Source organism: Sinocyclocheilus rhinocerous, unplaced genomic scaffold (genome assembly GCF_001515625.1).
Source record: "Sinocyclocheilus rhinocerous isolate Xijiao unplaced genomic scaffold, SAMN03320098_v1.1 scaffold993, whole genome shotgun sequence".
NCBI lineage: Eukaryota > Metazoa > Chordata > Actinopteri > Cypriniformes > Cyprinidae > Sinocyclocheilus > Sinocyclocheilus rhinocerous.
In genome coordinates, this window is record NW_015639771.1 from 1,750,496 (window position 1) to 1,765,894 (window position 15,399).

General features: G+C 37.1%; 3 protein-coding genes across 4 annotated transcripts in view; 2 read left to right on the forward strand and 1 right to left on the reverse strand.

The window, feature by feature from the left end:
- The window catches only part of LOC107751787 (ankyrin repeat domain-containing protein 6-like), a gene marked incomplete at its 5' end in the record, with an annotated part of 12,369 nt that extends 7,045 nt beyond the window's left edge, over positions 1 to 5,324 (forward strand). The window contains 7 exons of the mRNA XM_016567559.1: positions 435 to 539; positions 731 to 856; positions 1,723 to 1,884; positions 1,956 to 2,108; positions 3,069 to 3,182; positions 3,277 to 3,502; positions 4,139 to 5,324. Of these exons, the coding sequence (XP_016423045.1) occupies positions 435 to 539; positions 731 to 856; positions 1,723 to 1,884; positions 1,956 to 2,108; positions 3,069 to 3,182; positions 3,277 to 3,502; positions 4,139 to 4,704 (1,452 nt within the window). The remainder of the gene's footprint in view (positions 1 to 434; positions 540 to 730; positions 857 to 1,722; positions 1,885 to 1,955; positions 2,109 to 3,068; positions 3,183 to 3,276; positions 3,503 to 4,138) is intronic.
- A 4,652-nt stretch (positions 5,325 to 9,976) lies between these two features.
- On the forward strand, positions 9,977 to 12,215 carry LOC107751804 (gap junction alpha-10 protein-like). Of its 2 annotated transcripts, XM_016567577.1 has the most exons (2): positions 9,977 to 11,374; positions 11,802 to 12,215. In XM_016567577.1, the coding sequence occupies exons 1-2, from the start codon at positions 9,977 to 9,979 to the stop codon at positions 11,838 to 11,840; spliced, it is 1,437 nt and encodes a 478-aa protein (XP_016423063.1). In that variant the 3' UTR covers positions 11,841 to 12,215. The 2 variants fall into 2 exon arrangements, with proteins under 2 accessions (XP_016423063.1, XP_016423062.1); XM_016567576.1 differs by lacking the exon at positions 11,802 to 12,215 and having other exon boundaries at positions 9,977 to 11,462.
- A 132-nt stretch (positions 12,216 to 12,347) lies between these two features.
- The window catches only part of LOC107751746 (transcription regulator protein BACH2-like), a 36,430-nt gene continuing 33,378 nt past the window's right edge, over positions 12,348 to 15,399 (reverse strand). The window contains exons 4-5 of the mRNA XM_016567511.1: positions 14,802 to 15,008; positions 12,348 to 14,698 (exon numbers count right to left, since the gene is read on the reverse strand). Of these exons, the coding sequence (XP_016422997.1) occupies positions 14,243 to 14,698; positions 14,802 to 15,008 (663 nt within the window). The 3' untranslated portion in view covers positions 12,348 to 14,242. The remainder of the gene's footprint in view (positions 14,699 to 14,801; positions 15,009 to 15,399) is intronic.

A 15,399-nucleotide genomic window follows, 5' to 3' on the forward strand; every position in this document is an offset into this window, starting at 1 on the left:
TTTTTTTTTAGTTTTGTATTTTTTGTTTACATTTTAATTTTAGTTAGTTTTAACTATTATTAATAAGCGCAGTTATTAATAACAATTTATTGTGTTCTTGTCATTTTTATTAGTTATTGTTTTTTAATGTCTGTATAGATTTGTTTCTTTTTATTTCAGTTTTAAAATGAAAATGAAAATAAATAAAAATGAGAAATGTTGCTTTGGCATCTAGCTCAAATAAAATAAGTTTTAGGTTTTTTAGATTTCATTTTATTTCAGTTTTTTTATTTCAAGTAAGATTTTTTTTTTTTGGCTTTCTTTTAAGTTATTTCCATGTACCCTGGTATAGTTACAGCATCTACTAGCAGGAACTAAATGAAATATCCTAACCATCCAAACTTCAATCTTTATTTTATCAGTAGCTTCTCTAACTCAAGTTGTATGTCCCTCAGTTGCAGAGGTTTGCTCGTGGAAAGACAGTGAGAAAAAGAAGAGATGTCTTGGGGGCCCAGAGGAGAACTCAGTCCCTCCTCAGAGTTCCTTCCTCCCGACAGAAGGTGGAAAATTCAGATAAGATTCACCCATCTAGAACGATTCATCGTTTGTAATATGACTGGGGTCTAGGGGCCAGTGAGAAGAAAATGTCACATGACTACTAAGCTTCCATAACCCTAAAAGAGATCAGAGGTCATGTGATTGCTTTCTCCTAAATATCTCTCTCATGCTAAGCACTCCCATCATTGTGCAGGACTGTACTGAAGTGGCAGAAGACACAAACAACTGTGATCAAGTACATCACAGGATACAACCTGAACAGAACACAGCAACTTTGAGCCCCGGCACAAGGAGAAAGATCCGGAGCCCAAGAATAAAGGTAGCGATATTACATTTATATCAATATTAATTAACATTATTATAATAATTTATACTTCAATTTTATACTATATACCAATAAACCATGATGTATGGTGATATGGTGTTGTATGATTTTAGATGGTTTATTTTGCAATAATGACATGCTAACTGTATATTATTCTGCTTATTAGATGACTTAATAAACAAATAAACATGAACTATTGATTTATTTATTATTTTAATATTAATAAAATGAATTTTAATAACATTGACATTAAAACAATTTACAGATTGTTACATACATTTCAGAGTGCAATATATTAACTTATATCCACTGTAAATAGTTAAGAAACATTTCTTTTATCAGTTTAACCCAATATAATCAGGTAGACTCATATTATTTTTTCATCTTAAAACAAATGTATTTAGATGTTATCACATTTTTAGGTGACAATTTTTGAAATGATCCTAGAGGGTTTATTTTGCAATAATAAAATGCTGACTGTGCATTATTCTGCTTATTAGGTGGCTTAATAACTTAAAAAAAATAAACATGAGCTATTTGATTGAAGTTATTATTTTAATATTAAAAAATCGTAATAAAAAATCTTAATGAATCTTAATTTTTACTATCAAAACAATTTAGCGATCATTACATGTATTAAACTATATCCATTATAAATAGAAAAATATTTTTTTAATCATCTGAATTGCTTTTATTGGTATAACCTAATATAATCGGGTAGATTCATTAATTTTTTTTGTCTTAAATAAAACAAGTTCATTTAGATGTTATCACATTTTCAGGTGATTCATTTTACCTGACAATTTTTTTTCCCTAATAAAAATCTAGTAATTCTAAATATGTTTTTGCTATTAAAAAAGTTGGACCATGTGTTCCGGAGAGAGTATCAGCTACATGAGAGAGGATCTCCATCCCAGAGAGTAAAACACAGCAGCACCAGCTCTCAGGAGGAAGAGGAAACTCCTGGAAAAGCCTATCAGCTTTATACACTTTACAGGGATAAAGATGGACAGATAAAGCAGGTAAACTCTACATTAGAGTTAATGCAATGCATTTGTTTGTTTTAAACCTCTTAACCAGTGTCTGCAAACAGGCTCCTGCGAATGACTGTCATTGTAAGCCCCTCATTAAAACGCTGGAGAATAAGCTGAAAGCCGCAAAGATGGAGATGAGGTCAGAAATTCACACTGTCCAAGAGGAGATGAACTGCAGGCTGGGCAGAATAGAGCAAAAAAACAAGCATCAGGTTTGTTGTTTGCTGTGATATTGTAACTTTTTATTTACAATTTCCTTAACCCTCTATATTTGGAGATGAAACATATACATTACTGTAACAACGTTCGTAGTTCGGGAAGAAGGAGGCGGGAACCGGCGAACATTTAAACAAAACTTTAATCAAATAAACAAACACAAAATGAAAGTAAAGCGGCAGCCCCTCGTGGACGACTGCCGCACACAAAACACAAAATAAAATCCAGGCCTGGGCAGGTGTCGTGCATTAGCATTTACTCCACCGGCCTCGCTCGTTCCCATGGCTCTCGGCCCCGCCCCTCTCGTCACAATTACTTTTTTAAAGTTTGGTGTATTTTTACAAATATTTTTAATAAAATTCTCTTATGCTTACAAAAGCTGCATTTTTTTGATCAAAAATACAGTAAAAATAGTAATACTGTAAAATGTTATCAAAATTTAAAATAACTATTCTATTTTAATATATTTTAAAATGTAATTTATTCCTGTGATGGCAAAGCTGAATTTTCAGCAGCCATAAATTATTTGAAATGTTTAATTCATAAGTAGATTATTTGAAATATAAAACATTATGTCTTTACTACCACTTTTGATCAGTTTAATGCATCCTTGTTGAATAAAAGTAGTAATGTTTTTCAAAAAAAGAAAATCTTACTGACCCTGAACTTTTGAACGGAAGTGTAATATAAATAAAATATGAGATATACATTTTTTTCAATTTGGCATTCTTTGAATTTGAATGAAAAATGTCTTTCAAAAATTTATGAAAATAAGTATAAATAACTTATGAATATAAGTTAACTTAGAAAGAGAAAGACTTTCTCATGGTTGGTTTTGATGCATGGCTCTTTATTGTAGATTTCTTGGTAATCCAATATGAACAAAATAAATTGGAAAAACAATTCCAAAACACTGAAAATGTGGGTATTAGAGACAAATATCTCTTTATGTTCAGATTAAAGTTCTTGAGAAACTCATGCAGGAGCGTGTGTCAGCTGAGACAATGGAGTGTCATTATCGAATCAATCAGAGAGCCACTCTGGAACGCTTGGCGGATGAGAGAAAACAGGTACCATACCTTAAGAGAAGAGATGCACTGCAGTTGCATCAGCCTAGACATGATTGATCAAACTTATGTTGCTCTGTTTTTATCTTTCATGCAGGTAGCTGCTACCAATGCTGTGAAAAGCTGGTGCATGTCTAAGATTCAAGATTTTGAAGTGCGAATGCCTGCAGAGACACAATACTACAAACTTCTGCGCTCTCCATCAGTGGATCACTCTCTGGTGGACTCAGACCCCGAGGGTCTCCCACTGCTGTCACTTATCTCTGAGGAGAGCTCCAGCTCACTGACCACCTATGTCAATGTGTTACCCAGCCCAGGAGCAGGTCCTAACAATGATGTGAAAAGTCTTGAATTTGGTGATGCACAATTATATATATAGTTATATATATATATAAGTGAACATGAACTGACCTCCTCAACCCATTTTACTGCCAAAATGTGGCATATTTCTGTGTGAAATGGGATATTTATACAGAAGCCAAAAATAAAAATGGTTCTAAAGGTTATAAAAAAAATGCATTGGAAAAAAAAATGATCAGTGTTATTATTTCCAGTAAAAATATCTAAACATCCTTAAAATAAGATCTTCTCCAACCCATTTTACTGCCACATTTGAAATAGGGTTAAATAGAAAATATGAGCGAAATAGGAAACTCAAAAAGAAAAAAGCTGACTGATGACATCAGCTTAAAGGGAAGGTCATTTTTGATGGAAGATTATGAAGATTTTTTTTTCATTAAGACCAGAAACTTATATTAAGAAAGTAAATAGGGTTCATTTTTAATTTCATGTTGACTTTAAGCATTAAACTGAGCATTTTATTTATTATTTTGAGTAAAGTGATTTTTTGAGTGTTTTTAATACTCTAAAACTAAATCTAAAATATTAAATGAATATTTGAGAGTATATGACCCTAAACAATAAAAATATCACTAAAATATCTTTCCATATTCACACAGATGATTATCATAACCTGTCAGCTCCTTCAGTGGTCAAACACAAACCTCTATCACGGAAGCTGGTGGCTGCTGACCCCAAGTGGTACAGAGCAGAAGTGCAGGAGGTTGATGTCTCAAAGTCCAGGTCAGACAAAAGGGATGAACTGTGCGATAGCACCGCCAGCAGCAGTCTGTCCACATCCAGCAAGCGTTACAATGACAGCGACACAGAACCAGCGCCCAGCCCGGCCTGGAAACACAGCAGGCACCTGAAGGACAGGATTAAAGCACATCACGCTCAAACCCAGCAGAACAACACCATGAAGACCCTGGAGGTGTTTTCCCAGCGGCCCGTGGAGGCCACCTTCACCCAAGAGCGGGCAAACTTACATGCCATGGAGGTGACACAGCGTTTCTTTGAGACGGTCTCCACACAGCTGGAACGCTGGTATGAGAGGAAGATCCAGGAAGCGCAGAAGGTGGCAGAACAGAAAGCCATGCAGGACAGAGCCAGTCTACTGGAGAAGATCAACACACTGGAAGAAGAGCTACAGAAGCTTCGCACTAACACTAATACAAACTCTTGACACATACAGTACTATCCCCATATACCTGGATTCCACCTAATATGAAAGTCGTGGCAATACAAATGAGATTGGAGCTTTGTAAACACTGAGTAAACTTACAGTAATTTTATTGTACTGTAGTAAAACACAGGGATGCAAAACTATTTTAAAATTTATAAGACTCCAAATCAAAGTTTCATTTTGACAATGGCAGGAATTATTATATGTAGGTTGTGATTATGCTAATGGTACAACAGTGCTCTATTAGCCAACTGAGTACAGTACTTCTTTGCTCAATGTCAAGTCATCCAGAAATTAAAACTGTTATCATTTACTCGCCATCTTGTCTTTCAAACAGGGTTGAGAAAGATTCAGAATCAAAGAAGTGCCTTCCTTTCACTGAGCTGGAATGTGAATTGATTTGGCCACACCCCACAGGATTCACAAATTCTATTGGAATTTGAATTGGAAAGACAGGAAGAGGAACTTGCTGAATAGTGATTCAAAGAAATTTAAATGTTGTTCCATCCTTGTGAAATATATAAAGTGAATACTTTGTTTTCTATAGTACAGTGAAAGTTAATGAAGACTTGTCTATCAAAATAATAATAAAAATAAATAAATACAAATAATACATTTCAGCTGACATCAACGGAATTTTTATATTTATTAAAATAGAAAATATTTTAAATCATAGTACATGAGCAAATTAATGTTTTTATATTGTGATATATATGTGATTCAATTATCTTCACTCCAACAATACTGAGTTATTGCTTGTGAGGACTGAAATATTATGAATTAAGCAACACGTGACTATGTTGTATAGAAATGTTTTTCAGTCAGTCAAGATTAATAGTAGACTTTTTATAATCCTAGACAGAATTACCTTAAATTACATAGTACTTGTTATTGTAAAATGTAGCTATAATATATTGTTTGATTCCTCAGTCTCTGTACCTGTACATACAAAATGTAATTAAAATGTTTTAATTAAATTGCATCTATAGTAGTTTATTAGAGAATAAAGAGAACTGTTTGAAATGCATGTAAGAATGCAATATGTTTTGTTTTGATTGATGATAGATGAGAATTCATGCGATACATGTGAAAGCTATTAAAAGTTTGATGAGTCAAATGTTGTTTAACACTCATGATCTCTGCAGCACAGCATTTCTGTTCTTTCATATCTTTCCCACTGAATGATGCATGATCATTTTCACCACAAAGTTGAAGTTGAAAACTATCTAATACTTTGAAACTCAAGTAAAAATATGATCCTCAAAGTCTAACATTATTTTTTAGATGTTTTCAAGGGAATGCTATTCACGCTCTGTTCTTTACCCCGTTCACACCCTAAACCACCTCTCAGTAAATATCCGCAGGCGTGCTGGAATCTCATTATCTCCAAACAGTCAGATCAGGGCTGCACGAGTCTGTATTGATTGAAATGGATCAGAGTGAAATAATCTATCAGCATGGTGGACGTCCATCCCACTGCCTCCATCCAACTCCCGCCACAAACAACAAAATGTTTCTACAACACTACAACAAAAACAAAAGGCTGTTGCAGTGGCTATGGCTACAGTTTTTTGTGTTATACATTATTATAAATTTAAATATTTAGATTTTTGCAGTGATTTTTAAATAGTATTTAAATTCGCTATAAGAAAAAAAAAAACGAACAACGAGAAATATAAAAACAAATTGACATAAAAAAAACTAAATTATTGACTCCATACTATTGGCGGAAGGGTAGCCTAAAGAGTAGCCTACAATCTATTAAATATGCACATCATAAACCCGTCTTTTTAGGTATAAGTACCAGGAGGGGGGGTCATTAAATATTTTTTAATAGGACTGAATTTGTATTTAACGTGATCACAACTTAATAAAAACATTTTAAGTTACTAAAGCTTTCATTCCCACGGTATTCAAACAGCGAACAACGAGCATACATTATCAGAGAACATTATCACTTCAGTCTAGTGCGAGTTTAAGCACTCTCAAAAAACTTCCGTTATGAATCTCTTACCGTATGTATCTCAGCACTTTGTTGTTTATGAGAGAATTCCCGAGATTGCAGAGTTCGGTCAGCAAGAGCACGCACTGAACAAAACTCCTGGGTTTTAGCGATGACTAATCTGGACGCCTCTGATTGGCCATTGCATTCATAAACTCAACAGAATCGTGTGCGATTGGTTACAACGAGCAACTCGGGGAAACCGCTTAAAAAAGGAAATATGATGCAACATGGCCAGGTTCACACAGCAGAAGAATACGGTTTTCATTCCTGTATGTTCACTAGTTATTTTTGTGATTGACAACTGCATTGTAGAACTGAACTCACACTCATAAATTTTAAGTAGCCTACTCACAAATGTATTTTTGGTGCTGTGTGAACAGAACCGTTCTGGACAACTTCTTATCTGTCACTTCACACATACACCTTTTCCACCAAGGCAGTTTGAGTGCTGGTTCAGAGCCAGAACCTAGTTTCAAATCGGTTCTAAATCTTTCGATACCCAAAGCACCAGTATGAAGGTATTTTTGGTGCAAAACAACTGAGCGTCCGTGACAGCGGAATTTGTCGTTGTAGAGAATAGCCACACATGTGTATCAGTAAATCTGAAGTCACAGACAAAAGCCAGCTCTGAACCAGGAAAAGTGGCTTGTAACTAGCATCAAAATAAAGCTGCTCTAGAAGTAAGAATCGCTTGCATCAGGAGCCGGGGGCAGAGTTATTGTGACCAACAAGACGAACAGAAACTGTTGACCGCCATTTCTGAAATAGCAGCTAAATATGTTGGACAGGATTAAGCAAAAACAAATGTGGAACAAGCTGCTTTCTTGCACTCTGGTCCTCTGCAGAAGTCCAGAGTAAATTAGAGGGAGCTTCACGGACGAAACCGATGTTGCAGCAAATTCAGCGCGAGATGGCTGCAGCGGGGTTCGACAGGAACGTCGAACAGATTAGCAACAAACTTAAAAAACTGAAGAAAGAGTACAGGGTCCAAAAAAGGACCTTGGTCGAAGCGGCAATGGCCGGCCACATCGAAACCCACATTTCGACAAAAGATGTATTCAGTGACGTAAGACCTGGCTCTGTGGTGGCTCTCTAGACTGTGGAAAGGCAAACCGGTTCTTAGAAAGCTCGCCAGTCAAACCAACTCCAAACCAGCAATAGCACTAGCTCTGAACATGCTGGTGGAAAAGGGGTAACAGTGCGAGACAGCTACTCCGCCACTGTGTGAACAGGAAATTTCGATACTCATATCTGTAATAAAACACTGACAGTGTGAACATAGCTCATATCAGAGCATTGTGCCTGGTAACCAGGTCTTTCTCGTTGTGATAGCTTTATGTCTCTTATATAACTATGCCTCCTCTTTTTTCTCATGTAAGTTAAATTCAAATCAATATTTAATGTAAATTTATTTACTTGGTGAGCAGCCACATAATAAGTGGGATAATATAAAGTCATCCACTCATTATCGCAAAATAAACCCATTCACAATGGTGTGAAACAGTTTATTTTGGGATAATGACCATGTAGTAGGTTTCAGCACATAGCCTATGACTGTTCTTGCACTTTTGCACTGTAAGTACAATTTCCCCTAGTTGCAAAACCCAACAACCTGTTCCTCAAAAATTCAGTGCACATTTTGGCCCTTATCAAGGCAATTAGACAACAAACCACTGCAGAATAAAGACCAATAGATGGATTTCTGCCTTTTGTTTGGTACCGTATGAACTCATTATGTAATGCAACGTCCCTGATGTGACTTCTGGCATTTGCAGTTCAAGCTTCTGCAAGGGAAAATCAAATCAATCTCCCATTGACTCTGTCAGCATGTGATGGAAAGCTAATTAAAGGCCCTGAGGGATGGCTGGTCATTTTATGAAGCATGTATGATCGGCGAGATGATCCAGTTGTGCAGTGCCTGAAAGGTTTGGGTAGGGACAAATCAGGATAACAAAATCACATGCATGTGCTGATTGGTGGATCACGGCTTGCCTTGTTCCCCCCGTCATTTCAATATAAAACCATGTTTTTTAAATCAATTGCTATTGGATTTATAGCGTAAATGCACAATACTGTGCAAATATGCTTTTAATGAGAATTGTGCCACATAAAACTAGAAAAAAGAACTTGCTAAACAAATCACTGCAGTATTGATGGACTCAAAGGGGAACACAAAGGAAAACGGTGAAATAGAGTTGATCAAATTGACATGCGTCGTTTTGTTCTAGGTGCAGGGTTAGATAAAAAGATCACCTTTTTGAAATCTAACAGATGTGCACAATGCAGTTATGAGCTATGAAACTGGGCTTTAATTGACTGACATTATAGACTACACAAAAGATTAATGGTTTAATAGGATGGATATACATGCTTACAAAAGATTGAAACCCATTTTCTTGTTCGAGCCAACGTGGTAGTTGGGTTTGCAAGAAAATGGCTTGCTGGAGAGCAATATCATGACATTTTGTGTGGCAGAATATATTGTATTGACTGCACGAGGGACATTTGGTTGGTTGGCATCACAGGCAACTTTTTATGTGTGTGTGGGTGCTGTTTTCAGCAATTGCTTGATAAGATCTGCCATGGGGCATTGTCCTGTCAGTTTCTGATCAATTTCTACATCCTGTGAACTCGCTGCATGCAACAACTGTGGGGAGCATTCACTGTAGCTGACATTATGCGGAGAGACTTGCTGCGTTTTAATGTGCAAACTCCATGGCTGTAAAATGAAGGAATGATTTTCCTTGTTTGGGAAAACATGCTTGTTTATACACCAAGGAAACAAGACCGCAAATCCCACTGAAACGTAAGTTCATTTTAGTTTTGTTTTGTGGAAAAAGCTTTTATTGACTTAGTTATATCATTTTGTTTGTGTTTACGGACTATCATTTGGGCAAAATTACATACAAGCAGTTTGTTGCTCCATGTGCATGACTTTCTAGACTTGGAATTTATGCTTTTTTGTTTGTCGAATACATGCAAAAAGCCTTATGCATGATGGCCAATGCGAAAAAACCAACTTGAACAGTAGCCTAAACTCCTATTTTTTGTCTTAAACTAAGCACGGACATGTGGCGGTGAAGATGGGGGACTGGAACTTGTTGGGGAGCATTTTAGAGGAGGTCCATATTCACTCCACAATCGTGGGTAAAATATGGCTGACCATCCTGTTCATATTCCGGATGCTGGTTCTCGGCGTACAACTTGAACAGTAGCCTAAACTCCTATTTTTTGTCTTAAACTAAGCACAGACATGTGGCGGTGAAGATGGGGGACTGGAACTTGTTGGGGAGCATTTTAGAGGAGGTCCATATTCACTCCACAATCGTGGGTAAAATATGGCTGACCATCCTGTTCATATTCCGGATGCTGGTTCTCGGCGTGGCGGCTGAGGACGTTTGGGTGGACGAACAGAGTGAGTTCATCTGCAACACAGACCAGCCGGGATGCAAGAACGTCTGCTACGACCAGGCGTTTCCAATATCGCTAATTCGCTTTTGGGTACTGCAAATCATTATCGTTTCCTCACCTTCACTGGTGTACATGGGACATGCTCTGTACTGGCTGAGGGCTTTGGAGAAAGAACGGCACAAGAGGAAAATCCAGCTGAGAGCCGAGCTGGAAGAGATGGAAGCCCTCTTGGAGGGGCACAAGAAGTTGGAGAAGGAACTGAGGAAGCTAGAAGAGCAAAGGAAAATTAGGAAGGCTCCTCTGAGGGGCTCCTTGCTGCGCACATATATAATTCATATCCTTACCAGATCAGTGGTAGAAGTGGCATTCATTGTGGGGCAGTATATCTTATATGGGATTGGACTGGATCCTTTGTACAAGTGTGAGAGGGTGCCTTGCCCGAACAGCGTGGACTGTTACGTCTCCAGGCCGACGGAGAAGACCATCTTCATGGTTTTCATGATTGTCATCGCAGGGGTTTCGCTGTTCCTGAACCTCTTGGAAATATCCCACTTGGGGGTGAAAAAAATTAAACAGACTCTAAGCGGACTCCAGCTTGTGGAGGACAACAGTCTTTGCAAACCCAAGCACTCGACCATTCAGCAACTGTGTGTAATGACGAATATATCCCCCCACAAAAACCCACAGTTGAAAACTTTTATCCAACAGGGGCAAATGGACCCTCCACTGTTCCAAACCAGAGCTTGCGTCGGCTCGAGCAACGACATGCTGCAGCACAACAGTTTCAACGCAGCCACCCTCCCAGTGTCCTGCATAACTCAGCAGCCCCGGCAAATGCGGCAGCCTAGCCAGGGAATGATCCATGAACTGCACTCCCAAGGGTCCATGGAGATACTAGAGGACAGGGAAAACCGCGACCAGCATCTAGAAAGCAGTAACGGCTCAGAGAGGGATGTTAGGTCTTTTAACTTGGGTCATCTGGGTCCTGAGGGTCATACGGAAATACCAGCCTGCCTTCGCAACGCTCTTCACAGGCCCAGCCGTGTGCAAGACCTGGGGGACGATGCTGTGGAGTCTTCCGAGAGCGACTTCTGTCCACCCAACAGGAAAGCCAGTTTTATGGTCCGTATGCCCTCGGACAGCATTTCTGGCAGTCCATCCTGTCTCTCCACAAGGAGTTCAGAGTCCGAGCTGGGCTCCCTCAACGACCTGCCAATGAACCCACCACCAGGGGGAGGAAGACGGATGTCTATGGCAAGTAGACACAAACAACACACAGCTACTAAGCTGGTCATATAGAGGAATTTAAAAGCTTCCTTGTCCAAAATAACTTTTGGGACTTTATTTTGGAACAGAAAAATAAATTTATTTCTAGATCAGATTCCGCCAGTTACATTCAAAAAATTGAATTTTATTAATTATAAATATTAATTGCAAAACCCCCAATAAAGCATAAATAATCAATAATGAAAAATAATCAATAAATGTATGTATATACTGTGTGTGTTTATATTAATGTTTTATATTATATATATTAATATTATAATAGTATTCAAATGACTTAAAATAACAAAATACTAAATAAATACTAAAAATAAATACTGATGAATGTTATTTCTCAGATGTGTGCCTAATTGGTTTATTGATATGAAAAATGTCTTCTTTTTTTTTTTTTTTACAGAGTGTATTCTTGGATATCTCTTCCATCATGAAAAAGTGAAATTAAGAAGGACAGAAGGACAACAGGAATGTAACAGTCCGTTCATGAGCAGAAATGAATGGAAATATCAGCGACAAAGGCTCTGCTTGGAAAGCACTGGTTTAACACAGCTTCAACGTGGTATAAGTTGTGCTGTTTTGCACTGTTCATTTTTTATTGGAAGCACCTTAATTTACCAGTAAAGCATGGTATACATTTTTCCATGTCTAATTATGGAAGCCAAAAGACATCTGTGCAGATTTATAAAAGCTTCAGACCTTCCGACAGCTGGCAAATAAGAACATTTTTAAATCATTTAGCTTACATCCATAAATTGTGATGCAAGCGGATGGACTCTTACATCAAATTCAGAAGAAAATAAAAGTTTTCTCATTTCCAAAAGTGTTTGTGTTTGAATTCAGGGTGAACACAGATCGTGCAAATGTTTAACTCCTCAGAGCAAATGATGCAAAACACATTCAATCTGCATAAAACATGCTTGGCAATTTATTTAATACCCTAGTAGACAAATTCAACGTGGACACATTCAAGAATGTAACAAATACAGATTATGAACATTGAGGTCACAACTTTTCGAGATTTGATTGACAAAAGAAATCAAAACAATCATTTTCAAAGAATCCCACAAATACCTATAAACAGAATATGTACAATAGATACAAAATCTACATAAAAGAAATGATTGTAAAACATCTTTGAAAAAGGTTGTAAACAAGTTCTGTAACAGACCTTGTCTGAGACGAGAGGTATATTGATTTTACAGGTAGCTCTGTGAATGTCAAAACTCTCCCTACTGCATGTAAACTAATAACCAATATTCATATTTGCCCTTATCACAATATTCATATCACAACTGTGGTGCATCATATAACAAAAGCATGATAAACTGATTTATCCAAATCCATACTCATGAGAATACAAATTCAGAATATGCACAGAATTCTGAAGAATTTATAAACATTGAGGACATATTTGAAGTCCTGACAGTCAATTATTTGAGAATCCTCTTTTATGGTGCACAAATTAACCAAGACGACTCTATGAGATTTTTTTTAAGGCCAAAGCTTTTTTAATTGATTTTGCTCAATACAAGCTAACATGTTCAATCAGATTCCCAAAAGTTTTGGTAAAACCAAATATTAAACATGACGCTTAATCATGCCTTACATCTTATTAAAATCATGCAGTTCACAATAATTTAAAGTAAACAGACTAAATTAATTAAAACATTAAAACAAATACCCCATCTCACCTTTGAACTTTAGTATTGTGATGATGCAGATGTGAGTGGCTCTTACACATGGTAGCTTAAAGCAACAACATTAGAAACAAAAATAGAAATGCAGTATTAAGCTTTTCCAACTCTTGTTACCTTAAGGCTTGAAGTTTCACCTCGTTATTAAATCAAACATGTAAAAGTGTTATAAGACTAGTGAAAATTACACCAAATTGAAGGAGGGAATTGAGAACTTGTAAAAGTGAAAATATTAGGACCATGGAAATAATTAAACACTGAAAGTGGACTGTGGACAAGTGTACAAACAGTACAGTTTGTCCAAGCACCCCCCCGAAAAACAAACAAACATAAGAGAGGGAAATAATATTGATTTGCTTTGATTTCTGACTCCAGTAAAATTATCATGTGCATAACGCCCTGAAGGAATCAAATCAGATCTGAGAGATCTAAGTGTGAGCTGCCAAAATGAACAAAGTCAGAATAACTACATTTTCTAAAGTTTGCTTGGAGAGTTTTATACAACAGACATCCCTGATCAATCATTTTAACAGTCTAGAAAACTGAGCTTCGGGAAAAAAAAAAAATCTGTAAAAAATTGCTTCCATATCAAATGATGCTTCATCACAAAATGTTTGAGGGAACATGCAGGCAGCTAATCGTCATTGCTTCATCATCTATTTTGTAGAAGAGCTCTCCATTTTGCTAGTTTAGAAAGAGATTGCTCGGCTTTTAGCAAATTCAGGTGAGCAGCCGTTTAGTTTTCTCCATTATTCAATTTTGTTAGGAATGCTTTAATGCACAATAGATACAAAACACTTTCAAACACCCAATATCACATTTGCATATGCTGCTTGATTTAAAGTTGCCCAAAAAAATCTGAAATTCCTGAGATAAATCTGAGAACCAGATAGCATAAAATGAAAATAAAAAAGGTATTGTTCAAAACGAAATTATTTTAGCATCCTATAGAGCATGTATGAGAACAAATCCATATGCACACACAAACAAAAACACATCAGGTGATGCACCATGAACATAACAGAACAGTCCCCCCTAAAGTAGCGACAAACAAAACTTAACACTGGCAAAAAAAAAATTTGAAAAAAAAAAATTTGAACACAAAACAAATTCTCATGATGACAGATAAAAATGCAGTTTACCGGACTCAGTTTCTCTCAGGCAGCTCTTCTGTCGTACACTTCTCTGTCATTTCCTGGCAGAAATCAGTCGTCACACTTGAGCTGCCCACGTGGGAAAGTTCTGACCTCTCAGAGGTGACAGTGTTTTGGGGCAGCACAGTCTCTCTGTCCACTCTTAGGTGTGAGTGTGGTGGTTCGGCTATGGCCTGGCAGCCAGTTAAGCCTGGGGACAACACCACGCTGTTGTGTGAGGTGAGAGTGACGTCTATACTGGTGGGATTGGGAGAGATTCTAAGGTCTGTACCGGTTGGACTGGATGAAACTGGGTCTGGGTGTAGATTATACAGAGACCGAGACTGTCCTGGACTCCATTTTTCTTCCCTGCAGACCTCCTGAGACAAAAAGGAGAAGTTTTCCCACAGCTCCCCCATGCAGGTCTTCAACTGGCTGCGTTCAGTTAGGAGCTTCTGTCTCTCGCAGACCTAACGGAGGAGAAGCAGATGCAATAATGAAGGTGGTATAGAAAAATCTAGATTCTTGTGGAGAGTGCAAGCAAACACTCTAAGGTTGTTGGTCGCAGCCTACCAGTTTGTGAATCTCGCGCTCCAGGTTCTGGATGCAGTCCAGCTTTCTTTTCCTGCAGCGCTGCGCTGCGATGCGGTTTTTATTGCGGCGTCTCATGCTGTGGATGAAGTCTAGCTGATCTGAGGTCAGCGTATGCATCTTGATCATCAGCTGAAAGTCATTGCGTGGAAGCTCTGTGATATGGTCTATTGAGAAAGGCAGTTTCACCTGCAAGTGTACAGCACATTATAGTTAAGATGTATTTATTACAGTGTGCAACATCGTATACTGGAAGAAACATAAAATAAACAAATTACAAAATAAATGTAATATATATATATTTGGCAAATTTGACACTTCCTTCACAGAAAATATGGTGCTTTACCACTAGATGACACTGCCGTCTAACTTCAATTGTATGAAATGTTTTATTTATTTGCATTCAGAGCACTGATAATAATAAAGGTAATAAACTGATAATAAACTAGAAAACTAAACTTAGGAAACTCAAATATAAACCAAAAGTTTAAGAAGAAAAGATTAGAATATGAACAACTTAATTTTCTGTAAGACATATTAAGTAATATATATATATATATATATATATATATATATAGAG